Below are 27,922 nucleotides of genomic sequence, written 5' to 3' on the forward strand. Positions count from 1 at the left end.
CGGAAGCGGGCTGAGCGCAGTAAAGTTGGGCTTCTCCGCCTGAGGAAAAGCCCCTGGGCGTTCCTTCGTGCGCCCCGCGACCGTGCCGCGCCATGGGGGTCCCGAGCCTTTGGCCGCCCGTCGTCCGGGGACCGCCGCTGTGGCTGCTGCTCCTTCTCTCTGGCGCGCTGGCCCCGGGCCGCGCCGCTCTGCATATCTTGGACCACCCGGCGCCCGTCTGCTCGCAGCCGGTGAGCCCCAGACGTGCGAGGCTGATGCGGGCAGGCCACCGGGGACGACGCGCCCGGGCAGGGGCGTCGGAAACCTGCGCGAGGGTGTCCTAGAGGGGTCGGGGGTTTCGGGCACGAAGAACGCAGCGCGCTGGGGAGGACCCTCGGAGCGGTGAGGGAGAAGAGAGAGTTGGAGGGCAGGGGGTCGCGCGGCGCATATTGCACAGCTTGACCTACCAGGGTGTGTTGGGAGGCGGGAGTGACGGCCCCGCCAGGGCCGTGGAGTTTAGGGAAGCGACCGAGGCCCTGGGCCGCGGTTCGCCGCGCGCGGCAGGGGTAGGCTGAACGCGCGCCCAGAAGCGCCCCCTCTTGCCTTGTGGCCTGAACTCTGCGCCGGGATTCGGGTGCGGCTGTGCGGAAGGGGGCGTCCCCGATGGACCTCAGCCCCGCCCCGGGGGCACCCCCACTTCGGTCCTGAAGCAAAAATGCTGACCGGGACCGGGGTGGGGGGGATCTGGGGCGCGGAGTGGCCTGATCTTTCAGGGAACGGCCTTGTCCCCAAAGGGCGATGCCCTGAGGACGGGGCAGTTGATTCTCAGGACCCCACTGTCCACACCCCCAACCCGGGTCTGGAAATGGGCTAAGTGTGCTGTCGGCCAGTGGGTAGCTGTCCAGTAGGAGCCTGCTGGGTCCACGGGCAGTGACACGCCCGCCTGTCGCGTGGCACCAGGGCCGTCTTCAACAACAAACAACAAAACAGCGTGCCGTCCACAAAGACCCTCCTCTCTGCCATGTACCCCCCCCCCCCTTCTGCTTTCTGTACCTTTCACCACCCACCGCAGACCCGGAGGATAGGGCTCAGGTCTGAGTCAGAGGCTGTGAAGCCCAGGGCTGATGCTCCTTGGCTCATGTTGTGGAAGGCTTACCGAAAGAGGGTGGAGGGCAGTGACTGCTTCACAGCCGAGGTGGGGGGGTGGGGTGGGGGGGGGGGTGTTTGCAATGCGAACGCTGCTGGGAAATGTCCTTGTGACTGGCAGGACTGGGGAAAGGCGGGAGCTGCTTGCTGGCCAGGTTCCTGCAGACCCGGTGCGGAAGTCGTTTGTGGACCGTTTGTCAGGTGCCTGCAAAGCGAAGGTCCTCCGCTAGGAACTGAAACTGTAAACAAGTGCTCCTGGTGTCCGAGGCCTCGCGTCATCCACGAGGGAGCCCGCTGGGAGCCAGGCGACTGGCTTGCAGGGCAGCCTGGAGCCCTGCTCTTTGCACAGTGGGTGAGGGGACAGGTGTTGAGAGAGTGCCAGCTGGGGTGTTCTTCATGGAGATGACATTTGGGCAGCACTGAGCGGTGGTGGCAGGGGCTTGGCCAAGGCCCTTGAGTGGGACAGGGTAACGGATGTGGCCAGGGGTGGGGATCTGTGTGGCAGGAAAGGGAGATGGACTCCAGGGTGTCAGGGTGTGAGAGCTGGGCTGGAAGGGTGGGGACGTGAATTGCACAATGAAGCAGGACACAGCTGATGGGAGGCAGGGCCAGTGGCCAGGTGTGCTGGCCATCCTGCTTGCAAGCTCCCAACCTCTGCCGTCCTCTCACACCTATACCCACTCACTCTCCACTGACAACAGCTTCCCCGCTCCACTGACTTATCCTTGTGCAGAAAAGCCCTAATCTTCTCGCCCTCCTCTGGAGTTTTTCCTGATGCCACCTGATTTCCATGCCAACTTCACCACTGATGGTTGTGGCCATCTTGGGCAGTTTAGGCTGTGTGGGCCTGGGTTCCTCATTTCCACAACGAAAAAGACAAGGTGCACTATTTCAAAGTGAGCCCTCACAACTGTCCCGAATAGAAAAGTACTTCAAAAACTTCACGGAACGTGGAAGTGAAAGATAAGTTTAAGGGCTGGCATTGTGGCATAGCAGGTAGAGCTGCCGCCTGCAACACCGGCATCCTATATGGGCCCCGGTTCATGTCTCAGTTGCTCCCTTTCTGATCCAGCTCCCTGCTAATGGCCTGGGAAAAGCAGCAGGAGGTGGTCTGGGGGCTTGTGCCCCTGCCTCCCACATGGGAGACCTGAGTGAAGCTCCTGGCTCCAGCCTGGCCCAGCCCTGGCCACTACAGCCATTTGGGGGGTGAACTAGCACATAGAAGATCTGTGTGTGTGTTTGTGTGTGTGTGTGAGAGAGAGAGAGAGAGAGAGAGAATCTGTTTCTCTCTCTAACTCCTACTTCCAAGTAAGAATAAACAAATATTAAAAAAAAAGAAAGAAAAGAGATTAGGGGCCGGTATTGTGGCACAGTGGGTTAAGCTGCTGCTTCCAGTGCGGATGTCCCATATTGGAGCGGCTGTGCTTCCAACCCAGCTCCCTGCTGATGTGCCTAGGAAAGCAGCAGAGGATGGCCCAAGTGCCTGGGCTCCTGCTACCCATTTGAGAGACCGGATGGAATTCCTGGCTCCTGGCTTTGGCCTGGCTCCACCTGGCAGTTACAGCTATTTAGGAAGTCAACCACTAGATGGAAGCTCTCTGTCTCTCCCTCTTTGTCTCCTCCCAATGCCTTTCAGGTAAATAAGATTAATCTTTAAAAAAAAAAAAAAAAGATCAGGGTGAGCATTGTGGCACAGAGGGTTAAGCCTTAGCTTGTGACCCCTGCACTCCATATTGGACAGAAGTTGGGTTCCAGTCCTGACCTCACTCCTAATGCCATCTTTCTGCTAATGCCCACCCTATGAGGCAGTGGTGATGGCTCCAGTAGTTGGGCCCTTGCCACCCGTGTGGGAGACCTGGATTGGGTTCCCAGCTCCCAGCTTTACTCTGGCCCAGCCCCAGCCACTGCAGCCTTTTCGGGAATGAGCTCACTCTCCGTCTTTCTGCTTCATGACTTATTCAAAAGAAAAGATAAGTTTATTATGGCACAAAAAGTTTTGAAACACAATTCTGATTTTTTCTCAGTATACATTTTTCATGAATTTTTGAAGACTCCACATGTAAAAGCCTGGTGGGGTTTAGGGCTCAGTGACTCTGTCCTCAGACAGAGGCGGCTTCCAGTGCTGGGGCTAATTCACATGTGCCAAGTGAAAGAACAAAGCAATGAGTGAGTGAAGGAATGAGTGCTTACCTCTGCCTGAAGAGCCAGGAGACCAGCCATAGCCCCAGTCCCAGATGGCACTGGTTTCCCTGCAGAAATCAAACCCCAGCAAACCCTAAGTCATCGCATTTCCTGGCGCCATCTTTTGGTTGAACCCTACCCACTGCCTGGGCTTTCTTGCACATTTCCCATGACTGCCAGGCCACAGCAATACCCACAGGGAAAGACAGCCACAGTTGGGAGTTGGTAATGTGAATGGTAGCATACAACTTCACAAACAGGATGTGTGTTCCGTTGCTTGTGGTTTTGACTTGTGATAGTAGAAGAACTGTTGGGCTTAACCCTTTTATCTGCTGGTAGCCAGAGCTGCCTGCAGCCATGCCACCCTTCCAGAGTGTAAAAATCGTGTTCCATGGGCATTCTAGTGTGATGTAGGCCCTTGGGCAGGCAGGGCCGGGGTTGCAGTTGGCAGCAGAAGCAGCAAAGCTAGCAGGCTTCTTGATCTTTGCCTCTAGCTCGTCATCCTGGCTGCTCGCTGCTCTGGCCAGGCTGTCTCCTCTCAGGAGTCTGTATAACGTCCACTGGCACTCTGCAAACAGCCTGAGGTTCAGACTCAGAAGACCTGGGCTGGTCTACCTCCTCTGTCACCCGCACCCGGCCCTGTAAGGAGCGCGTGTCCCCATCTGGGAAAGGAAGCTCCTCGCCACACTGGTCGTGTTGCCCACTAGCCATGTGAAAGCATCAGGCTGGGCACACTGCAGCCATGCAAGAACATTTACCTGGAGCTTTGTCAGGGCCAGGCGCTGTGCAGGTGGCTCACGTGTGTGAGGGGGCTTAGAAAAGTTTCTGGAAAAATGGAATGAAACATACAAGTTTATTTTTGTGCAAAACAATTTTTTTTCATAACACAAGGAAGATGCATGTTGTGAAAAAAACAGGCCTTTGGTCCATGCTCACTTAACACACAGTTCTTTTTTTTTTTTTTACAGGCAGAGTGGACAGTGAGAGAGAGAGACAGAGAGAAAGGTCTTCCTTTTTTTGCCGTTGGTTCACCCTCCAATGGCCGCCGCGGTAGGCGCGCTGCGGCCGGCGCACCGCGCTGACCCGATGGCAGGAGCCAGGTGCTTTTTTCCTGGTCTCCCATGGGGTGCAGGGCCCAAGGAATTGGGCCATCCTCCACTGCACTCCCTGGGCACAGCAGAGAGCTGGCCTGGAAGAGGGGCAACCGGGACAGGATCGGTGCCCTGACCGGGACTAGAACCCGGTGTGCCGGTGCCGCGAGGCGGAGGACTAGCCTAGTGAGCCGCGGCGCCGGCCAACACACAGTTCTTGTGCAACAGCCTTGGAGGCCACGTGATTCCCTGCTTTGCAGAGGCAAGGTTTTGGCCCCGGTCACACAAGTAGTGAGTAGTGAGTGCAGGGCTAAGCCTGCAGCCTCAGAGCCCGCCTTTCAGGTGCTCACAGTTGAATGGAGACTTGCATTTCTTCCTTTTGGTCTTCACTGCCACCGTAGTCAATATTGACCTCCCAGTGATGGGTGTTCCTGTTTGTGTTTAAAGAGGCAGCCTGGAAGCATTAAGATCCTGGGTTCCAGAGCAAAACTGTGTGGTTTGAGTGCCAGTGCTCTGGGACCTTGGGCCAATGAATTGAGGTTCCTGTGCCTTGAGGTTTTTTTTAATCAGTAAACATGGTACGGTCAGGGACACATCCTGGGGGCTGTGTCCTTAGGTGATTTTTTCGCCATAAGAACGTCGTACATGTACTTACACAGACATAGATTATGTATATCAGTCACTTGCTGTGATCTCTTAATACAGTCAAGAGACTTGGTCCACATGCGCTATGTGAGGCTGCTGTCTGCCTACAAGGCCTACTGTCTTATAATGAATTCTTTTGTAAGTAGAAGGAATATAGTCTTTTTTTTTTTAAATAAAAATGCCTTTTTTTTTTTTAAGATTTATTTCTTTATTTGAAAGGCAGAGTTACACAGAGAGAGAATGAGAGGCAGAGAGAGAGGGAGAGGTCTTCCATCCACTGGTTCACTCCCCAGTTGGCCATAACAGCTAGACCTGGCAAATCTGAAGCCAGGAGCGTCTTTCAGGTCTCCCACACAGGTGCAGGGGCCCAAGGACTTGGGCATTTTCTACTGCTTTCTCAGGCCATAGCAGAGAGTTGAATGGGAAGTAGAGCAGCCAGGACTCAAACTAGCGCCTATATGGGGTGCCGGCACCACAGGCAGCGGCTTTACCTGCTATGCCACAGCATAGCAGGCCCCTGGTTCCTATTTTAATCTTCCACTTCTTTTCTCTTTGTGGTTTTAATTGAGCATTTTATATGATTCAATTTTCTCTTTTTTAAAAAAAGATTTATTTATTTACTTGAAAGAGTTACACACAGAGAGAAAGAGAGAGAGAGGTCTTCCATCTGCTGGTTTACTCCCCAGTTGGCTGCAGTCGCTAGAGCTGGGCTGATCCAAAGCCAGGAGCCAAGAGCTTCTTCCTGGTTTCCCACATGAGGGCCCCATAGTATAGAGCTGGATGAGAAGTAGAGCAGCCAAGACTCAAACTGGCACCCATATGGGATGCCAGCACTGCAGGTGGCAGCTTTACCAGCTACGTCACAGCGCCAGCCCCAGGAATATACTCTTAAAGGAACAATAAATGCATAAACCAAAAAGAGTCATTTATTAGTATCAAGTAGTATGTACTGTACACAATTGTGCTATACTTTTATATTTTTAATATTTATTTATGTGAGAGACAGAGCAAGCTCCCATCTACTGGTTCCCAAAATGGCTACAGGAGCCAGAATTTCAATCCCAATGTCCCACATGGGTGGCAGGAACCAAATTTCTTGAGCTATCACTGCTGCTTCCCAGGGTCAGCATTCGCAGGAAGCTAGAATGAGGAACAGAGCCCGGAATCAAACCCAGGTGTTCTGATGTGGGACACAGCATCGGAACCAGCATCTTAACTGCTAGGCTACACCCCCACTGCTGTGCTGTCCTTTTAGATGACTAGCAGTGCAGTAAGTATGTCTACACTGGCGTCACCGTAGATAGGGAATAATATGTTGTGCCAACATCACTAGGCACCAGCTTTCAAAAGGAAATCACTTAGAATTCCTTTTGTTGGCCCTAGCCTCCATATTTCTAAATGCACCGATAGTGTTAATTTTCAATTTATCAATTTTAGGCATTATCTACAATAGATAAAAACTAACAGGGGCAGGCCTTTGGTGCAGCAGTTAAGATACCACTCGGGACACCTGCATCCCATATCAGAGTGGCTGGGATTGAGTCCTGGCTTTGCTCTGATTCCAGCTTCCTGCTCCTGTATACCTGGGAGGCAGCGGGTATGACTCGAGTACTTGGGTTCCTGCCACCCATGTGGCATTGACTTTTAGGCTCCTGGCTTTCTCCTGGCCAAGCCCTATTTTGGGAATTTGGAGAGTGAACCAGTGGATGTGACCTGTCTCTCTCTCTGCCTTTCAAATCAAAAAAGTAAAAACTTCAAATACATTAAAAATTTTTAAATAGAAAACCACATTAACTGTTACCACTTCTCACCTCTGTTATATCATAACCAACTAAATCAGTAATCAGCATCTATATTTTTATAACAAGTAAGTAATCTTCATGACTAAGGCAAGCGTATTTCTTCTATGCAACTAGCTTAGACTTTTCTTTCAGATTTGTCATACTTTTTTTCCTCAATTAACAGATATGAGGAGTCTTCAGAATGTTCAAGGAAAACGCACATTTCTTTTAAATGGTTATTTATTTACTTTGAAAGGTAGAGAGATATACAGATGTCCCATCCACTGACTGAGTCTCCAAATGCCTGCAACAGTTGGGGCTGGGCCAGGCCAAAGTCAAGAACCCAGAACTCACTCCATCCACATCTCCCACGTGGGTGGCAGGGACCCAAGTACTTGCATCATCACCTGCTGCCTCCCAGGCTGCATGCTAGCAGAAGCAGAGCCGAGACTTGAACCCAGGCACACCCAGGATGCAGGAGTCCTAAGCCACCTCTCTTTTTTTAAAAAAAAATAGTTCGTAAACATAACTTTTAAAAAAGATTTATTTATTTATATGAAAGGCAGAGTTACAGGGAGGCAGAAGCAGAGAATGAGAAAGGTCTTCCATCCACTGGTTCACTCCCCAGATGGCTGCAATGGCCAGAGCTGCATTGATCCAAAGCCAGGAGCCAGGAGCTTCTTCTGGGCATTCCATGTGGGTGCAGGGGCCCAAGGACTTGGGCCATCTTCTACTGCTGTCCCAGGCCACAGCAGAGAGTTGGATGGGAAGAGGAGCAGCCAGGACTTGAACTGGCACCCATATGGGATGCCGGTACTGCGGGTGGTAGCTTTACCCGCTATGCCACAGCACCGGTCCCTAAGCCATCACTTAACCACTGCACCAAGTGCCTGCCCTTCTGGGTTTTTCCCTAAATAATTTCTTCCTGTTTGTTTTTTGTTTTCCTGTAATATGATTCTGGAAGTCCAATTAATCATATCTTGTACTTCTTAATTTGGTTCTGTAATCATATTTTTCCTATATCTGTTTATATTTGCTCAACTTTCAAAGAAAGTGTTCTCAATGTTCATTTCTGTTCTGTGCTTGCTTATTCTTCCATAGTTTCCATGCTGCATTGTCCTCTCAGCTTTTGGGGCTGTTTTAATTTTGTTTGATTTAATTTTATTCTATTCCCAGCAAGATCTTTTGTCTTCTAGGAACATTTTTGAAAATTCTGATTGTTTTGGGAGTGGGCTTTTGCCTAGCCCTTCAGATGCCTGGTTGGGTCACCCACATCCCACATCCCATATCTGAGTGCCTGGTTTGGAATCTTGGCTCCATTTTTTTTTTTTTTAAGATTTATTTTGTTTATTTATTTGAAAGGCAGTTACAGAGAGAGGGAGAAATAGAGAGATCTTCCAAATGCTGGTTCACCCCCAAAATGGCCACAATGGGCACAGGTGGGCCAGGCCAGAGCCAGGAGCTTCATCCCTGTCTCCCACATGGGTGCAGGAGCCCAAGTACCTGGCCATCTTCTGCTTTCCCAGGTGCATTAGCAGGGAGCTGGATCAGAAGTGGAGCAGCTGGGACTCAAACCAGTGCCCATATGGGATACTGGCATTGCAGGCCATGGCTTAACTTGCTATACCACAACATCAGCCCCCTGACTCCACTCTTGATTCCAGCTTCCTGCTAAGACAGACCCTGGGAGCCAGCAGTGATGGTTCAAGTAGTTGAGCCCCTGCCACCCATGTGAGAAACCTGACTCCTGGCTTCAGCCTGGCCCAACCAGGCCATTGTGGTCATCTTGGGGATAAATCCAGTAAATGGAAGATCGCTCCCTCTGTCTGCCTCTCTCTAACTCTGGTTTCAAATTAATTAATTAATTAATTAATTATTTTTAAACAGCCAAGCTGAAAAGAAAGGGAGCCATTGATTAACTGGCAGACATTGAGTGCCAGACACCAGACAAATACTTTTTCATGTGACAGGCAATGAGATGGTTCTCTGGCCACTGCTGCCACCCAGATTTCTCCTGTGATCCTCTGGGGATGTTCCATTAGCTGCCTGTGTCTTTCCTTTCATTGTATCAGTGCATGGCAATACAGCCCACTGTTTGAGATTTTCTATGTGGCCGACTGATCAGTGAGATATGGAAAAGAAAAGGCTTCTTAGAGGTACCCCACCATCAGCAGCAGCTGCCGCCAGTCCCAAGATCTTCATTCCTGTTTGTATCATTTAACCCTCAACAACATGATCATGTTGGTATGATGATGATTCTAATTTTAAAGTTGAAGAAGTTGAGGCTTGGAGAGGCAGCTCAACCCCCAGTGTGTGTGTGTGTGTGTGTGTGTGTTTTCCAAAGTAGGTCAGTTGGCAAACTTAAGCCTAATTGCATTTCCCTAATGTTTGTCATTGGAGCTTCATTGATGTTTGTCATTTGGCTCTCAGATCTCCTCTAAGTTAGAGAGTGAATGTATGTCGCCAAAGCGGGACACGATATAATATAGTATTGGGACTTCAGTTTCCTCATCTATAAAATGGGCTAAGGACATTACTTATAAATAAATGTGTCATGAGAATTAGTGAAATAATATGTGGGAGCATGGCATATGTCAGTGGGGGTGTGACATTGTGGTACAGTGGGTTAAGCCACTGGCTTGCAATGCTGACATCCCCTATCCAGCACTGGTTTGAGCCTCAGCTGTTCAACTTCTCATCCAGCTCCCTGCTGATGCACCTGGGAAAGCAGTGAGAGATGGTCCAAGTGCTTGGGCCCCTGCCACCCATGTGAGAGACCCAGATGGAGTTCTTAGTTTGACCTGGCCCAGCCCCAACTACTGCAGCCATTTGGGGAGTAAACTAGCAAAGATATTTCTCTCTCTCTGCCTTTCAAATAAATAAATAAATCTTTGAATACATATATGTGGGAACTTCAAAATGTTTATGGAAAAATGGAACTAAAAGATAAGTTTTTAAGTCTTTTTACTTTTATTGACTTGAGAGACACAGAAAGATCTTTCATTTGCTAGTTCATTCCCCAAATGCCTGCAACAAACAAGATTGGACCAGGCTGAAGCCAGGCACCCAGAATTCAGTCTGTGTCTTCTGCACGAGTGGCAGGGACCCAAGCAGCTTGAGCCTGCTGCCTTCCAGGGTGTGCATAGTAAGAAGCCAGAATCAGAAATGGAGCAGGGACTCTGTTTGGGATGCAGGCTTTCCAAGCCATGGCTTTACCACTGTGCCAGATGTCTGCCATCCTCTCTCTGTCTTAATTTTAAAGTCCCCGGGTCATAACCTTACTCCCTCCTAAAACCCCAGTTCCCTGCTGCCATCCGCTGTGCCTCTTGTCATCCCGGCTCCCCAGTTGGGTGGGATGAGAATGCTGTGAGAAGAGGCCCCTCCCCAGAGCGCCCTCCCAAAGTGCATGGGCATCCCATGAATCCCATTCTTGGAAATGAGCCAGGGCAGAGCTTGGGGCCTGGCACGTGAGTGAAGTTCCTTCCCAGCTGTAATTGCCAACTTTGTTTTCTCCACAGGAGTTAAACTGCACAGTGAAGAATAGTAAGTCATCTCCCCTTGTTCCTCCTGGTGTAGCTGTGCTATAAAGCGATCGCCTCGTGCTGAGTTCTGACACGGGCCCCACCATCCCACCCTGGGGCCCGGCTGTGGCTGCACGCTCCGTGGGAGGCACTGTGGAGAGCCCTGGATGTGTGCACCTGCACTGCCTGCTTGGCAGCCAAAGTCAGGAAATGAGGAATGGAATTGTGGGTTGGATTTGGAGAGGATTCTCTGGGGTGCTGCCCTAGTACAGCTGTTAGCCAGTTTCAGTCACCACAACTTGCTTGTGGAAAGTTGCAGACACCTGTACTATTGGTTAGGTTTTGTTTAATTCCAGAAAAGGTACATATTTCAAGTGTCCTGACAAACCTCATCTCACCTGGGCCATATTTCTAACCACTGCTTCATCTAAAAACCAACCTGCATACTATTTCTTGGCTCCTAAAATGCCCTTTAGACATCAGAGCTTTGCAATAACCCCAGGCAAGTACTAGAATAGTGGCAGTGGAGCTCTCTGGACCTGCTGCCGCGCCACCATGGGGCCTCCGCTTCAACTCGGATTCCCGCCTTTCCCTGCAAGGTACCTGCCTGGATGACAGCTGGATCCACCCTCGAAACCTGACCCCCTCATCACCAAAAGATGTCCAGATCCAGCTGCACTTGGCCTACACCCGGTCTGGAGACCTTGTCCCTGTGGTTCACGTCGAATGGATGCTACAGACAGATGGTGAGTGGGCGTATCATGGGATTCTGCCACCTCCATACCACCTGTTTCCTTCTGATTCAAAGTTGGGTTCCCAAGCCTGTGTTCAGACACAAGGACTCAAATTCAGAGCTGGAAGGCTCCATCGTTGCATGCAGTTAATGCTTTTTCTGCACTTTAGATAGCAACCCCCAGTAATATTTTCTCATCACGCCGTCCTTCATAAAAGGCCTTCCTGCAGTCTGATTATCACTCTGGGGAGAGGGGAGACGAGTAGTTAATCTTAGGACTACAGTGCCAAATACTTACTGGGAAAACGGTAACACATTGGCCAGTCTGCTTTTTCCCTTCGTTTAGGGGCCAACACTTTTCAAAACACATGCTCTGAACCTCTTCAGAGAGTGAGTTTGTGTTGCAGAACTTGGAGGATAAGGTGCTGTGAGAGCCAGCCCAGATCAGTGAACAGGGCATGGGGGAGGTTTTCCATGTAAAACCTCAGCCTGAATGGCTCCCTGCTGGCTGCAGGTGGGGAAGGCTACATTTGATATCCATGCCATGTTGCCCATGCCCAAGCCACAGATTTGCAAAGCCTGGTGGTTAATATTGCCCATGTCCCAAGTCACAGTGCCTGGGCTCACTTCCCAGCTGTGCTCCTGACTCCAGCTTCCTGCCAATGCACACCCTGGGAGGCAGTGGTGAGGACTCAAGTAGTTGAGTCTCTGCCACCCATGTGGGAGACCAGGACCAGCCCTGTCTGTTGTGGATGAGAGCTCTTTCTTCCTGCCTCACAATTGAATAAATAAAAGTAAAAGAAGCACACGCTACTCTAGCAAATGTGCTTTAAATATCCTGCTTTTGAAATGTGCAGAGCCTTCACTGAGAGCCCAGTGTGAGGCATCCTTGTCCTTGTCCAGTAGATGTGACTGTCCACACGCAGAGGCTAAGCAAGGCCCCAGAGTGACCTGAGGAACAGGAAGCAGAGAATTAGGCAAGACGGGCAGTGAGCAAGCATGGCAGAGAGGGAAGTGACACACCCTGTGGTTATGATGGCTGAGCTGCATCTGTTTGTCTCCTCTCCCGCACTCTGACCTTCAGCCAGCATCTTATACCTGGAGGGTGCAGAGCTGTCCATCCTGCAGCTGAACACCAATGAACGATTATGTGTCAAGTTTGAGTTTCTCTCCAGACTGAAGCATCACCACAGGCGGGTAAGGACAGAGCTCATGAGCGCAGCGTGTGCCCTTCCCTGCCCCAGTATGGACCTGCCCCCGAAGGCGGGTGCAGATTTACCATGGAGGCTGCCTCCAGGACGGGCGCTTCCCTCACCTCCCAGCCTTGTGCTTTCTTCCCGTTTTCCCTTCCCACTCTGCGAGGAAGTGGACTTGGCACGTGACCTCCACAGCCCTGCCTCTTGCCATTTTTGTTTGCACCTGGAATTAATCTGGTGATGACCACCAGGAATAGAACACGCTGTCCAGACCAAAGGGCTGCTGTGGGTGGCACGGAGCTGTGAGTCCAGTGGTGGTTTCACCGCTAGATGGGAGAATGTTCTGCCTATTCAGTTTGCTTAAAGCAGTGGATCTCAGAGTATGTGCCGTGGGACAGCAGCATCAGCAGCTCCCCAGGATTTGTGTATGTGAATACTTCAAAGAGTGCATGGAAAATAGAATTAAAAGATAAGTTCAGGGATGAGTATTTTATGCAGCAGTTAATACTCTGCTTGAGATTCCCACATTCCATCAGGGTACCAGTTTGAATCCTGGCTCCTCAGAGTCTGATCCAGCTTCCTGCTAATGCATCTGGAAGGCAGCAGATGATGGCTCAAGTTCTTGGGCCTCTGCCACACCTGTGGGAGACCTGGATGGAGTTCTGGACTCCTGGCTTTGGGTCTGGTCCAGCCCTGAGGTCTCTCTGTGTGACCCTCACCTGTCAGGCTGGAAGAGCGACAGTGTCTCTCAACAAGAAACACCAGAGACAAGCCTGATGAGCATGTCCATTTATTAGCAATCAGGCACAGACTTTTATAGGGTAAGAGGGGGAGAAAAAACCTGGGGTAGTAATGGCGATTCTATAGGGCAGAAGGGGCAGCATGCCAAAAGACCCCTAACCAATCGACTTACAGGTCATGTAGGCCACATAGGCCCCTGGCCTCCTTTGTACAACCTGCCCACATCTGGAACGTGGGAGTTGCTTATCGGCTCTCTGTTTATCAGTCGTAAAGGCACAGCCATAGGCTTCCAACAGGAAGGAGGGATGGGGGAAATGGGCTGGAGCTCCTGCTGCCTGCCAGCAGCCAGGCTGTGGGGTCCTTCCCAACCTCCCATGTGGGCAGAGCAGGCAGTCTCATTGGATCACCCACACAGCCCTAGCTATTGCAAGCATTTGGGAGTGAACTAGCCAGTGGAAGATCTCTCTCTCTCTCTCTCTCTCTCTCTCTCTGCCTTTCAAGTAGTTGAAAATAAATAAATTTTTTTTTAAAAAAAAAAAGATAAGTTTAGGGGAGGGTGTTTGGTGTACCAGTTAAGATGCTGCTCGGGGGCCAGCACTGTGGCATAGTAGGCTGGGCCTCTGCCTGTGGTGCTGGCATCCAATATGGGCACTGGTTTGTGTCCCAGCTGCTCCTCTTCCACTCTAGCTCTCTGCTAACAGCCTTGGAAAGCAGTAGAGGATGGCCCAACAGCTTGGGCCCCTGAACCCATGTGGGAGACTCAGAGGAGGCTCCTAGCTCCTAGCTTCGGATAGGCCCAGCTTTAGCCATTGCAGCCATTTGAGGAGTGAACCATCAGATGGGAGATCTTGCTCTCTCTGTCTCTGTCTCTCTCTCTTTCTCTATCTCTTTGTGACTCTGTCCTTCAAATAAATAAATTAAAAAAAAAAAAAAGGTGCTGCTTGGGATGCCTGCATCCCATATCAGAGTACCTGGGTTCAAGTCCCACCTCAGCCTCTCAATTCCAGTCTCCTACTAATGCACACTCTGAAGCAGCAGGCGATGGCATATGTGCTTGGGTCCCTGTCACCCAATTAGGAGACCTGGATTGAGTTTCCACTTCCAGGCTTCATCGTGGTCCAGCTGAGGCTATTGTAGGCATTTGTGAAGTGAACCAGTGCATGGGAAGATTCTCTCTCTCTCTCTCTCTCCCTTTCTCTCTCTAACACACACTCACTCACTCTCTCTGCCTTTCAAATAAACAAGTCTGTTTTGATATAAAAAAAATTTGAAATCCATACATATAGGAATCTTCAAACGTTTCAGAGAAAATGCATATTGTGAAAAAACTATGCATGGATTTTAGAATTTTTTGCACCAAAATAAACTCACCTTTTAATTTCATTTTTTATGGACATTTTGAAGTACCCTCATTTTTTTTCTTAAGATTTTATTTGTTTACTTGAAATCAGAGTTACAGAGAAGCAGAGACAGAGAGTGAGAGAGGTCTTCCATCCATTGGTTCACTCCCCAGATGGCCACAACGGCCAGAGCTGGGCTGATCTGAAGCCAGGAGCTTCCTCCAGGTCTGCCACATGGGTGCAGGGGCCCAAGCACTTGGACCATCTGCCGCTGCTTTCCCAGGGCATAGCAGAGAGCTGGATGGGAAGAGGAGCAGCCAGGACTAGAACTGGCGCCCAGATGGGATGTTGGCATTGCAGGTGGTGGCCTTACCCACTCTGCCACATGCCAGTCCCTACCCTCATATTTTATTTTGTAAGCCCGACCCAGGCATTCTGGATCAGAAACTGGGGTAAGGCCAGCTCTTGGGGTCTACAGCCCTCCACATGATTCTGGAGCATGCTCTAGTTTGAAAACTCCTGGTTGAAATCTGCAAATAGCCCTCTGCAACAGGCTAGATCTCCCAGAAACACAAGTAGCAAGGCAGAGCCTCCCCCAAACTTGGCTGCTGTGTGGAAGGGGAGGAACAGGTTCCTAGCTCTACTCAGAGGAGAGAATGAGAGTTCTTCCAAGCCGTCAGGGAAACAACTCAGCACAATTCGGTTAGCTCTGCAGCCCAGGTAGGTGAGGATCTCCTTTTCCCTCTACATTTTCCTGCTCTGGAATGTTTTCTTTCTTTCTTTATTTTCTTTCTCTTCTTTCCTTTCTTTCTTTTCTTTCCTTTCTTTCCTTTCTCCCTTTCTCCCTCCCTTTCTCTCTCTCTCTCCCTTTCTCCCTTTCTCCTTCCCTTTCTCTCTCTCTCCCTTTCTCTCTCTCTCTTTTTCTCTCTCTCTCTTCCTCTCTCTCTCTCTTTCTTTATCTCTCTCTTTCTCTCTTCCTTATTTGACAGAGTTAGACAGTGAGAGAGAGAGACAGAAAAGTCTTCCTTCCATTGGTTCACACCCAAATGGCCGCTACAGCCGGAGCTACGCTGATCCGAAGCCAGGAACCAGGTGCTTCCTCCGGGACTCCCCTGGAGTGCAGGGGCCCAAACACTTGGGCCCTCCTTAACTGCCTTCCCAGGCCACAGCAGAGAGCTTGACTGGAAGAGGAGCAACTTGGACTAGAACCCAGTACCCATATGGGATGCCAATGCCGCAGGCAGAGGATTAACCCTGGAACATTTTCAAGAGAACCCAGGCTTTCCCTTTTAAGGAGAAAGAGTCATTTAACAAGGAGTTTGTAGCTCCCTCTTGTATGCCAGTTCTGACAGTTCCAAGTCCCCTGGTTCAGCCCTTATTCACTCATTGTCCAGAATTTGAGAGGGCTGATGGGAGGGGAATAGCTATTTCCACTTGCCCAATTCTTTTGTCTATGACTCCAGTACCCACTGATGAGGTCCACATCTAAGATGTATGAAATAGGGGCCAGCGCTGTGGTGCAGTGGGTTATCGCCCTGGCCTGAAGTGCCAGCATCCCATATGGGTGCCAGTTCAAGACCTGGCTACTCCACTTTCGATCCAGCTCCCTGCTATGGGCCTGGGGGAGCAGTAGAGGATGGCCCAGGGCCTTGGGCCCCTGCACCCACGTAGAAGACTGAAGGAAGCTCCTGGATCCTGGCTTCAGATCGGCACAGCTCCGGCTGTTGCGGCCAACTGGGGAGTGAGCCTTCGGATGGAGGACCCTCCCTCTGTCTCTCTCTCTCTCTCTCTCTCTCTCTCTCTCTCTGCCTCTCCTTTCTCTGTGTAAATATATAAAACTAGAAAAAACAGATATACTGATGCTATCTCAGATTTTTGGATTTTGGATTTTGTCTTATTTTTGACTGATTGGGGGTGGGGGGATGTGGAAGGAAGTGCTTTGAGCCCAAGTGCATGAGAGAGGCGTACGTGTAACCTTTCCAGTCCTTTTCCTTTCAGTGGCGTTTTAACTTCAGTAACTTTGTGGTGGAGCCTGGCCAGGAGTACGAGGTGACTGTTCACCACCTGCCCAAGCCGATCCCCGATGGGGACCCAAACCACCAGTCCAGGAACGTTCTTGTGCCTGGTAAGAGTATCCTGCCCAGCCATTGCCTTCACCATGGGGTTCTGTGGGAGGAAACCAACTGGTGGCTCAGCCGAACCTCAACACACAGCACCCCCAGGAGCCTCAGTCACCAGGCACTGGGAGCTAGCTCCTTGGTGTATAGCTGCAGGCTGTACTCTCCAAAAATAGAGCCCTTTCTCTCATGACACAGCCGTAGGTACTGGCCCACAATCCCAAGAGTTCTTGAGAGAGAAGCCACATACTTCCTGCCTGGAATGTGTCTGGGAAACAGGCCACTCTCAGGAGGGTGGTAGCCCTGGCCTCAGGCCAGCCCCAGCCTCCACCATTGTTGACGTGTCCCACCTGTGTTTCTCTAACACCCTTCCTGGGGTGACACACCCTCCTCTCCCTCTTCTCCATGCTGCCCGTGGTGACTGCTGGGTTACCTTCTAAACCCTCACTTGCTATGTGTGCCTCTTCTCTCTGCCCTCCCCACATCTCAGGTGCTCAAAGCCAGCTACGGGACAAGGTCTGGGTTTTCCCTTTTATGTAATCTTCCTAACCTCTTGCACACAGTAGATGGTCAGGAAGTTCTTGTTGAGGGTGGTGATGGGGTGGGCATTAGTGCAACGGTTAAGGTGCTCATACCCCATGTCAGAGTCTCTGGGTTAGGGTACTGGCTCCGCTCTATTCCAGCTTCCTGCTATTGTGCACCCTAGGATGTAGCAGGTGATGGTTCAAATAGTTGGGTCCCTGCACTCATACGGGGGACCCACATTGAGGTCCTGACTCCTGACTTTGACCTGGTCCAGCCATGGCTGTTGTAGGCATTTGGAAAGTGAACCAGAGGGTGGAGGATTGATCTCTACCTCTCTGCCTTTCAAATTAAAAACCTTAAAGTCTTCATCCCTGGACACCCACACACACACACACACACACACACACTGCCTGCTTACTCCTCTGTCTGTTTCTGCATGGGACTCATCCTTTGCTCCTGGCACAACGTCTCGGGCTGCCGCTCTGCTGGTGTTGACTTCTTCCCCAGGAATCGAGTCCCCTGAGTGCTGGGGCTTGTATTCCAGTGCCTATACAGCGCCTGGCACAAGAGATGTTCAAGAAGAACGTGGTACATGAGTGAACCTCCCCTGTCCCTCCTGGTTATTCACACCTATCACACATCTATCACACATCGTCCTAACCAGAGGGAAACCACTGCAGGGGGCGGGCAAGTGCAGAGGGGCTCGGGAAGGTAACTGCCGTGGTGGTTGTCGAGATGTGCTCGTGGGCCAGCAGTGCTGACAGATCAATGCCCTCCCAGCCCTCCTAGTCACTGAGGCAACACTCACAAGCACAACGCAGCAGGGCATCCATGCACCTCTGCCTGTGAAAGGCAGCGGCAGCTCTGGAGAGAGGACAGTGCAGATGCAGTGATAAGAATTAGGAGTGACCCAAGGCAGATTGGTCACCCAAAGCAAGCTTAGGAAGAATAAGGGTCCCCACGGAGAGGCAGAATGGGACAGCCCGGGCAGCCCCTAACCCCGGGGTCCACTAGCCAGTGGCGGCAGTCTGGTCCTGTAGCTTGCTGTCCCTGACATCAGGAGTCTGGATGAACAAACCTCCTAAGGCAAGGGCTTAATGATGTCTCCTCTTTCTGGGCTGGCAGGCTGCGAGGACCCCAGGATGAAGATGACCACGCCGTGTGTGAGCTCAGGTAGCTGTGGCTGGCCCGGGTGGACCTCTACCGGGTACATGCACACAGTGCGTGTGTGCGCACCCACCCTTCCTCCCTCCCGACCTGCTGTGTGTCCTTGGCAGGCAGCCTATGGGACCCCAGCATCACCGTGGAGACTCTGGAGGCCCAGCAGCTGCGGGTGAGCTTCACCCTGTGGAACGAGTCTGCCCATTACCTGCTGCTGCTGAACAGTTTTCCCCATGCCGAGAACCACAGCTGCTTCGAGCACATTCAGCAGATACCTGCGGTAATCCTCAGCCTTTCGAAGCTCTCTCATAACTCGGAGCCCTAGACTCTGCTCAGTCGGCAGTGTCTCATGGAGAGCCTTGCCCTTTTCCCTGCTGAGGTAGACGAGACGAGAGCTCCTCACAATGTTCATGGAGGGGTGAGGGTGTGGCGCGGCAGTTTAGCCACTGCTTGGGACACCCACCTCCAGTCTTGGAGTGCCTGAGTGTGAGTCCCAGCTCTGCCACCCATTCCAACTTCCCACCAGTGTGCACCCTGGGAGGCAGCAGGGGGATAACCCAAGTAGCTGGGTCCCTGCCACCCACGTGGGAGACCCGGTCCTGGTTGTTGCTAGCATCTGGGGAGTGAACTGGCAGATGGGAGATCTTTGTCTCTGCCTTTCAAATGAGTAATAATTTTTGAAAGTTAATAGAAATGCCCATCATAAAAAACTGAATTTCAAAATTTTTTGCACCAATATAAGTTTCTCTCTTTAATTCCAACTTTTGTGAACCTTTTGAGGTGCTCTCGTAGGTGACTATAACTGACTTTTCTTGTGGTCTTGCAGCTGATTCTGTAGCTGATAGAAACAGAGTTGATGCTGCCGTGCCCAACCCTCCAGGCTTCTCTGTCCCATTCCCTATGTTTTTGCCATGTTTATTCCACTTTATTCAAGAACGGATTTGAGGAGCAAAGAAATGTTGGGGTTAAGACAAAGGGGAAATCCGATGGAGCTGGGTTAGTACAAAATGCTGTTCCCTGCAGCTGTGCAGTCCCCCTGGTCTCCAGCAGCCAGAGGGAGATGCCAGTCACGAGATGTGCTTACAAGTTAACGACAAGCTCCCCGTCCTGCCGAAGTGTTGGGTTTTCTGAGCAGCACTGCTTCCTTGTGGCACTGCTACAGAGTTCTCAGCCAGCAACGCTTACCTGGCCTCTCCCCTCTCTGCAGCCCAGACGGGAGGATTTCCACCAGCGATGCAACGTCACGCTCTTTCTGCACAGCTCCGAGTGGTGCTGCCGCCACCAAGTGCAGGTGGGTGAGTTGTGTGCAGACAGGTGAAGGAGAGCATACACAAGCGGGCCTTCCTGCTGGCTGGGCAAGTTGAGGAGGGAGGGCGGCTTGAGCACTCGTGCTCTCCACAGGCACCCAGCGCTTGCTACCATCCAGAGTTCTCTGCCCAGCAAGGCGCCGTCTGCTTTTCTCCTTGCGCCGTTCTTCTAGCCTCCCATGGACAGGGGTCCTTTGCCCTCTCTTGCTGATGGGAGCCCTGGCCTAAAGCCACACGGACATTCTGGAGTAGCCCGGGTCCCTTGCTGCCCCATTGCCTCTGCCTGCACAGAGCCCCAAGGCCTCATGTCCCCCCTGCTCTGCTCTTGCTCTCCAGATCCAGCCCTTCTTCAGCAGCTGCCAGAACGACTGCCTCAGACACTCTGTGACCATCTCCTGCCCTGAAATCCTCTATGTTCCAGGTAGGACAGCCGGGACTGTCCAGGGCGGGTCGCCCTGGGGGTGGGTGTGGAACAGGTGAAGGTCGGCAGCCAGAGCTGATTCCACACCTGGGGTACTGGGTGGGGCATTCCAGGGACAGACTCCTGGGTGGACTGCTGTCTGCCTCTTTGGCTGTGCAGCCTGGGGCAAAGTACTGAGCCTTTCAGATCCTCTATTTCCTTGACTGAGGATGGGATTTTACTATCTCAGAGTTACAGTTCAGTTTTTGTTTTTGAAAGGCAGAAAGAGAGAATCTTCCATCTGCTGGTTCACTCCCCAAATGCCCATAACAACCAGGGCCAGGCCAGGCCAAAGCCAGGAACCCAGAGCTCCATCCAAGTCTCCCACATGGGTGGCAGGAGCCCAAGTCGTTGGGCTATCATCCTCTGCTCTCCCTGGTACATTTGCAGGGAGCTGGATTAGAAGCAGAACAGGTGGGACTCCAAACTGCGCTCATATGGGATGCCAACATTGCAAGCCCAACTTAACCCTCTACACCACAGTGCCGGCCCCAACACCATTCATTTTTAATCCTCACAAGTTGTAGGATACTGGGAAGTGGAGACACTCCCACCCCAAGGTTCATAGATGAGGAAACGGAGGAGACATTAGGTCACTTGCCCAAGAGGACACACCGAGGTCACAGCCGAGCCCCCAGTTCCGACCTGAGCCCATGAGACCCAAGAGCCCATTGCCTCCCCCACACTGCCACTGAGAAGCCTGTGCTCCGTGACTACCTTGGGCCAGGCCACACTGGTTAGGAAGCAGCAGACGTGGCCCTAGGCTAGGAGAGAGAGCCCCGGCCTCCCATGTGGGAGCTGAGCTTCTGTCCTCCGGCCCACAGCCACGGCTGTTCCCTGCAGTGGTTTCCTTTAACCCATATCCACACGGTGCTACGGGCAGGGGCAGGGGGTGGGCCAGGGTCATCAAGGTCTCAAAGGCTTCAGCACTGCTGTTTGTGATTGCTCCTATAACTAAGAAGTCTGCTTTTCCTTTTCCCTATGTTCTCATTGCAGACTCCGTTGCAGGTGAGCTCAGATCTCCTTCCCGGGATGCTGCCGGAGCCCCTGGGGACCTTGTGAGAAGACCCTGCCTGAGCCTCATCCAGAGCCAAGCAGACAAGGCTGAGCCAGAGGCTGGCATGGGGGCAGGGGTGGTGAGGTCACCTGTGACGTCGAAGAACATCTTGGGGGAGGGGGTCAAGAGGGCAGGGCCCAAGGGTCGGGGAGAGGGGCTGGGAACCCCCGCATGCTGCTCATGGTGCTCTACATCCTGCAGACTTTGTCCCGCTGTGGGTGTACGTGTTCATCACGGGCATCTCCATCCTGCTGGTGGGCTCCGTCATCCTGCTGGTCGTCTGCATGACGTGGAGGCTCTCTGGTAAGGGGCCTGGGCCCGGGGCTTTGCCCTCTGTTCCCTGCTTTCTCCTGACCTTCTCCCTTCTCCTCCTTCTAGACCCTCTCTGTGAGGCTCTGCCCACAGGGGACCCTTCAGCTCATCAATTGCAAATTTTAAGGATAGATGTGGCCCCTTATATGCCACACCTCCAACTCAGTTATTGGGAACCTAGGACCTGGGGCCAGCCTGACCTGGGCTCAGATACCAGCTCTACCACCTACTGCTGGGGCCATTTACAAGGAAGAAGTGAAATAATGCACAAGAGTTCTTAGCGTAGAATTTGAGTTGTGATATTTGCTCAGAGTCTCTTAGCCACCATTACATTTGTTGCTATTAAAATCAGTTTTATTAAAATAAACACATTGGAAGGAGCTAGCATAGAGTTTGCCTGCTTCAGGAGCGATCAGCTAGGCAAGTGGAGCAGCCTGAACAAGCCCGTCCTGCAACCCCCAGACCTGTGCGTCTGAGGTCTGGGCAAAGAACAGTGTGATAGTGATGCTTCAGGCTCTGGGCCCTGGGCCAGGGGGTGGGTGTGGACTCCATCTGTACCTCACTTTACCTCCAGTCACAAGCAAGTCACTTAACAAACCTTAGACTCAGTTTCCTTCTCTGTAAAATGGGACAGTGCCTGAGCTGAAGGGAGGATTCCATGAGATAGCACATGAGACAGTCCAGGAGCATGCTTGCTGGGTGGTACTGGTGGCTGTCAGTCAGCAGCCTCCTCCTGTGCTGACAGCTGGAGAGAACATGGTCATAGGGTTCCTTCCTGCCCTCCACGCCCTGGGCTGTTTGTATGGCCCTGGATAAGCTGTTCCCATGCTGACCAAGGCTCTGCAGGAAGAGGGATTAACCACTCAGTGTTATGGTGTGGTAGCCATGCTGGGGGAGTCAGGAAACGTAACTAAGAGCTGCTGTTAATAAGCCATGCGGCTCTCTAGGTGTCAGGGACTATTTGTTTCATTTCTGCTGTTGATGAAGTGATCTCAAGAAGTTCATGCAGGGGCTGGCGCTATGGCACAGCGGGTAAAACCGCCTGCAATGCCAGCATCCCCACATGTGAGACCCAAAAAAGCCCCTGGCCCCTGGCTTCACCCTGGCCCACCGCTGGTTGTTGTGGCCATTTGGGAAGTGAACCAGCAGGTAGGTGATCTCTTTCTGTCTCTCTGTTTCTCCTCCTCTCTGTGCAACTCTGACTTTCAAATAAATAAATAAATCTTTTTTAACTTTTTTATTTTAGATTTCTTTATTTATTTGAAAGAGGTACAGAGAGGCAGAGAGAGAGAGAGAGAGAGAGAGAGAGAGAGAGAAGTCTTCCATCTGCTGATTCACTTCCCAAATGGCCACAACAGCTGGAACTGAGCCAATCCGAAACCAGGAGTCAGGAGCCTCTTCCTGGTCTCCCACGCAGGTGCAAGGGCCCAAGGACTTGTGCCATCTTCTACTGCTTTCCCAGGCCGTAGCAGAGAGCTGGATCAAAAGAGGAGCAGCCGGGACTCAAACCAGCGCCCGTATGGGATGCCAGCATTGCAGGCGGCAGCTCTACCCACTATGCCACAGCGACAGCTCCTAAATAAATCTTTTTTTCTAAAGATTTTATTTATTTATTTGAAAGATAGAATTACAGACAGTGAGAGGCAGAGGCAGAGAAGAAGGTCCTCTATCCACTGGTTCACTCCCCAAATGGCCACAACAGCCAGAGCTGAGCCAATCCAAATCCAGGAGCCCTGGAGCTTCTTCCTGGTCTCCCATTAAAGTACAGGGGCCCAAGGATTTGGGCCATCTTCCATTGCTTTCCCAGGCCATAGCAGAGAGCTAGATTGGAAGTGGAACAGCCAGGACTCAAACCAACACCCATATTGGATGCTGTTGCCACAGACAGAGGATTAACCCACTGAAAAAGTTCATGTGAAACAGAATTAAATGACAGGTTTATTTAGAAGAGCATATATGTGAAAAGTCTTCAGAAAGTTCATAGAAATGCATATGGATTTCAAAGATTTTTGCACCAAAATATACTTATCTTCTAAAGGCATTGTTCACAAACTGTTTGAATACCACTAAGACCTCTGACTGTTTTCTAAATACCCTACACTGCTTGATAAAGAAAAGGGAAAACGTCACTGGTTATGTCACTGTCTTTTTCTTTTTTAAGGTTATTTATTTATTTGAAAGGCAGAGTGATAGAAAAAGAGGGACAGGCAGAGAGAGATCTATTACTGGTTCACTCCCCAAATGGCCACAATAGCCAGATCTGGGCCAGGCTGAAGCCAGGAGCCAGACACTTCACCTTGGTCTCCCACATGGGTGGCAGGGGCCCTAGCACTTGGGCTGTCATCTGCTGCCTTCTGAGGCGCATTAGCAGGGAGCTGGATTGGAAGCGGAGCAGCCAGGACTCAAACCTGCATTCCTGTGTGTGTGACAACTCCCACTGCTCCACACACCAGCCCTGTGTCACCGACTTCTGAGAGTTCTGGGCAAAGGCCCAAAGAGTGAGGATTGAAATGAAGCTTCTAAGTCCCTGGCTCGGTCATCCCAGCTGCCACTGAGAAGCCAACTCCCTCACCGCAGTTTCCTCATCGTCGCTGAGGGGAACAGTTGCTTCACTCTGTTGGTTTTCCCTCCTCACCTCAAAAATACTGGGAGGAAATGTTGTAAGTGGGCCTGCTGGGGGCTGCTTCTAGAAGGAAGTATTGTGAGGGGCAGGTGTTTGGTCCATACAGAGTGCCTGGGCTTGAGTCCCAGCTCTGCGTCCAGTTCCAGCTCCCTGCTAATGTACGCTGTGGGAGGCAGCAGGCGAAGGCTCAAGTCGCTGCTACCCACAAAGACTTGAGTTCCAGGCTTCTGGCTTTGCCTTGTGCAGCCCTGGCTGTTAGAGAGTAACCCAGTAGATAGATCTCTGTCTGTCTCTGTCATTCTCCCTTCCAAACAAATAAAAAGTAAAAATCTATTTGTGTGTGTGTACATATATAGACACACAAATATATGTGTGTGTATGTATGTATGTATGTATGTATATGTCTCCTGCAAGGACAGAGTTGGGAATGAGAGAGCTTTCCCTCCAGTGGAGTTTGTTACTGATGGCCAGACTGCCAGGAAGCCAGGGACCAGGGTGGAGGCCCCCAGCAGTATTCTGGGGGTCCCGGCTACTACAAAACAATCCCAGTGAGCCCACTTGATTGAGTGCATGTGATAATCCAGGCACATTAGCATATGTGATGTCAGGTAATGAACCTCCCCACAGAGGAAGAATGGCTTGCAGAGGTGAGGTCACAGATCCAGGATTCACACCTTCACAGTGGTCAGGCCCTGCCCCCGGCCGAGGCCTGGAGCAACCACCCACCCTTTGCCCTTCATCAGTGCAGGGCAGCGCTCCTGTCCCTGCTTCTCTTTCCAAAGAGCCACTCCAGCATATTTCTTTTCCCTACAGGATCTCATGAAAAACGTGGTAATGACACCAGATTCACTGGTCAGTATTTTCTGGTTCCTGGGGGCTGGCATGTGTGTGTGTGTGTGTGTGTGTTAAAGGCATGGTGGAGGGTTTTCTGGAATGAGGGGGTGGGTCACCTTTTGTGTGCTGACTCCTAGTCCCCTCAGGGGGAGCCCACCTTCTGCAGCCCACACAGGGCCTTCAGGGCACCCCAAATAGCCAGGCCCAGGGTGCTGTGTTTTCAGTCACTCGGACAAGGAGCAGAAGGGAGGGCACCCTGTTTTGGAAAGGAGGCCTTCCCTAGAGCAGGTGTTTATTCCACAGGCTGGCCTTTGTGCCTTTTTTCATTTTTCAATTAAAAAGCCTCCAGTTTCAGCCAAAGGCCAAGTGGGAATTAAAGAGAGAGATTCTTTTTCCCCACAAAGCACAAGATTGTAATTTTTTTTTTCATGTAACCAAAATAGGGTGAAATGGCAGCATTTAGGCTTCTTCCAGCAGGCCTCGGGTGCGTTTCCTAGGCTGAGGGGTGGGATCCAAGCTCTGCATTTGGCACAGCCCCTCCTGGGCTGGCCAGAGGGGTCATTGCCTTCAGCCTGTGTGTCAGTCTTGCCTCCCTTATTTCCCATAGGCACCCCGCCTGCGGCTGACCTGACCCCCCCACCCCTGAGGCCAAGAAAAGTCTGGATCATCTACTCAGCCGATCACCCCCTCTACGTGGACGTGGTCCTCAAGTTCGCCCAGTTCCTGCTCACAGCCTGCGGCACCGAGGTGGCCCTGGACCTCCTGGAAGAACAGGTCATCTCAGAGGTGGGGGTCGTGACCTGGGTGGGCCGTCAGAAGCAAGAGATGGTGGAGAGCGACTCCAAGATCATCGTGCTGTGCTCCCGAGGTACGCGGGCCAAGTGGCAGGCCATCCTGGGCCGCGAGGAGCCTGCTGTCCAGCTGCGGTGCGACCGCTGGAAGCCCGCGGGGGACCTTTTCACGGTGGCCATGAACGTGATCCTCCCAGACTTCAAGAAGCCGGCCTGCTTTGGCACCTACGTCGTCTGCTACTTCAGCGGCATCAGCAGTGAGAGCGACGTCCCCGACCTCTTCAACATCACCCCCAGGTACCCCCTCATGGACAAGTTTGAGGAGGTTTATTTCCGGATCCAGGACCTGGAGATGTTCGAGCCTGGCCGGATGCACCGCATCGGGGAGCTCACGGGCGAGAACTACCTGCAGAGCCCCAGCGGCCGGCAGCTCAAGGAGGCCGTGCAGAGGTTCCAGGAGTGGCAGGCCCGCTGCCCCGACTGGTTTGAGTGCGAGAACCTTGGCTCGGTAGATGAGCAGGACCCCCTGTCCCTGGACGAAGAGGTGTTTGAAGAGCCGCTGCTGCCCCCTGGGAGCGGCATCCTCAGGCAGAGGCCCCTGCTGCAGGAGCCTGCCTGCCAGGGCTGTGTGGCAGTGGAGCCACTGGGCGGCGAGGCCGAGGGAGGACCATCGAAGCTGGAACCTCAGCTGCAGCCCCTGGGGGTGCTGGCGGCCCAGGCTCTCCACACCGTGCTGCTCCCCGGGCAGGAGGTCACTGTGACCCACGTGCTGGAACCCGGGCCCCTTGCTGACGGGAGCAGTACAGCAAGCCGGCTGGCCGTGGTAGAGGAGGGGGAGGTTTATCCACTGCTGGGGGGCCGTGGTCCCCGGCGGAACAGCCTCCTGTTCCTCCCCCTGGACCCAGAGGACTCACCTCTCTGCAGCACGCCGCTGGAGTCACCAGAGCCGCTGGCGTCACCGGAGCCGCTGGCTGGGGCTGTCAGGGAGCAGCTGGAAGGCCTGATGGTCTCACTGTTTGAGCAGAGCCTGAGCTGCCCCGGCCAGGAGGGGTGGGAGAGGCCCGCAGTGGCCCTCAAAGACCTGTACACGCCCCACGAGGAGGAGCAGCGGCAGTCAGTGCAGTCAGACCAGGGCTACATCTCCAGGAGCTCCCCACAGCCCCCCGACGGACATGCCGATGCGGAGGACGGAGAGGAGGGGGAGCAGGGCCCCGCCGAGCACCTGTCTCCCGAGGACCTGGAGAGCCTAAGAAGCCTCCAGCACCAGCTCCTCTTCCAAGAGCTGCAGAAGAACTCCAGCTGGGAGGGCGTGGGGTCAGACAGAGCAGCCGCCGAGGGGCTGGCCCCTTCCTAGGGCCTCCAGGGTCCCCAGCGTGGGGGTGTGCTCCCGGGCGTGCACGTGTTTGTATGTAGACTTGGTGTACGGCGTTCCAGTGCACACATCTTAGTTCTGTGTGACCATCCTCCACCCCAGGAAGCCATAGCCCATTCCCAGGAGCTCGTGGCTGCGTGTCCATTCATTCGGTCTGTGTTTTGTACCTACCATGTGCTGGGCAATTGGGATACAAGGAGCAGCTGGTTTCCTGAGTCAAGTGATTGGGGCCTCCCAGCTCCTAGATGGGGGCAGCGTGTGGGGTGAGTGCTGGAAGGGAGTGGAGCCCACGAGAGAGACGTGGATGGGGAGAGCCTGGTGGGCAAGGCTGGGAGCCGGACATCAGCCTGATGAAAGTCGGGACCCCTTTCGCTAGATGGGCTGTGCCCTGCCTGGGAGAGGCCGAGGGCCAGACTTGCCAGGAAGTTGCCTCAGATGGCTTTTAGCAAGAGACAGCATAGATGTATGTGCTGGGGGTAGGGGGTAATGTTCAGGCAGTTGTTGAGACACCACTTGGGGGGCCAGTCTATTCGTGTCCCAGCTGCTCTACTTGCAATCCAGCTCCCTGCTAATGGCCTAGGGAAAGCAGTGAAGGATGGCCCAAGTGCTTGGATCTCTGCCACCATTTGGAGACCCAGATGAAGCTCCTGGCTTCCACCTGGCCACTGTGAACCAGAGGACGGAAGATCTCTCTCTTTCTCCACCTCTCTATAATTCTTGACTTTCAAATAAATCAATCTTAAAAAAAAATCCCTTGGGATACCCACATCCCGTATCAGAGTGCCTGGATTCAAGTCTGTTTGTACTTCGCATTCCAGCTCACTGCTACCCAGGGTGACAGGAGGTGATGGTCAAGTACTTGAGTCCCTGCCACCCATGTGAGACACACATGGAGTTCTGAGCTATTGAATTTGGCCTGGCCGGGCCCGGGCTGTTGTGGACATTTGGGGAGTTAGCCTGTACTTGGAAGATTTCTCTGCTACTGTATCTCTGCTTTTAAATAAATAAA

At 52.4% G+C, this 27,922-nt stretch overlaps 1 protein-coding gene across 2 annotated transcripts; it reads left to right on the top strand.

The window, feature by feature from the left end:
• IL17RA (interleukin 17 receptor A) lies at window positions 1-27,922 on the top strand. 2 transcript variants are annotated; one of them, XM_062194567.1, is made up of 13 exons: window positions 1-230; window positions 10,342-10,366; window positions 10,944-11,090; window positions 12,162-12,274; window positions 16,353-16,479; window positions 18,122-18,169; window positions 18,274-18,437; window positions 19,365-19,448; window positions 19,801-19,885; window positions 20,921-20,932; window positions 21,183-21,284; window positions 24,730-24,768; window positions 25,358-27,922. In XM_062194567.1, exons 1-13 carry the CDS (start codon window positions 93-95, stop codon window positions 26,893-26,895), a joined length of 2,622 nt encoding a protein of 873 aa, XP_062050551.1. In that variant the 5' UTR covers window positions 1-92; the 3' UTR covers window positions 26,896-27,922. The 2 variants fall into 2 exon arrangements, with proteins under 2 accessions (XP_062050551.1, XP_062050553.1); XM_062194569.1 differs by having other exon boundaries at window positions 18,274-18,329.

This window comes from Lepus europaeus, chromosome 6, assembly GCF_033115175.1.
Source record: "Lepus europaeus isolate LE1 chromosome 6, mLepTim1.pri, whole genome shotgun sequence".
Lineage (NCBI taxonomy): Eukaryota > Metazoa > Chordata > Mammalia > Lagomorpha > Leporidae > Lepus > Lepus europaeus.

Excerpts from the sequence above, each read along its gene's own strand:
- IL17RA (XM_062194567.1), top strand. The coding sequence starts at position 93 with ATGGGGGTCCCGAGCCTTTGGCCGCCCGTCGTCCGGGGACCGCCGCTG. Across the intron at positions 10,367-10,943 it reads AAACTGCACAGTGAAGAATA|GTACCTGCCTGGATGACAGC; the intron begins GTAAGTCATCTC and ends TTTCCCTGCAAG. Across the intron at positions 19,449-19,800 it reads GCTGCCGCCACCAAGTGCAG|ATCCAGCCCTTCTTCAGCAG; the intron begins GTGGGTGAGTTG and ends CTTGCTCTCCAG.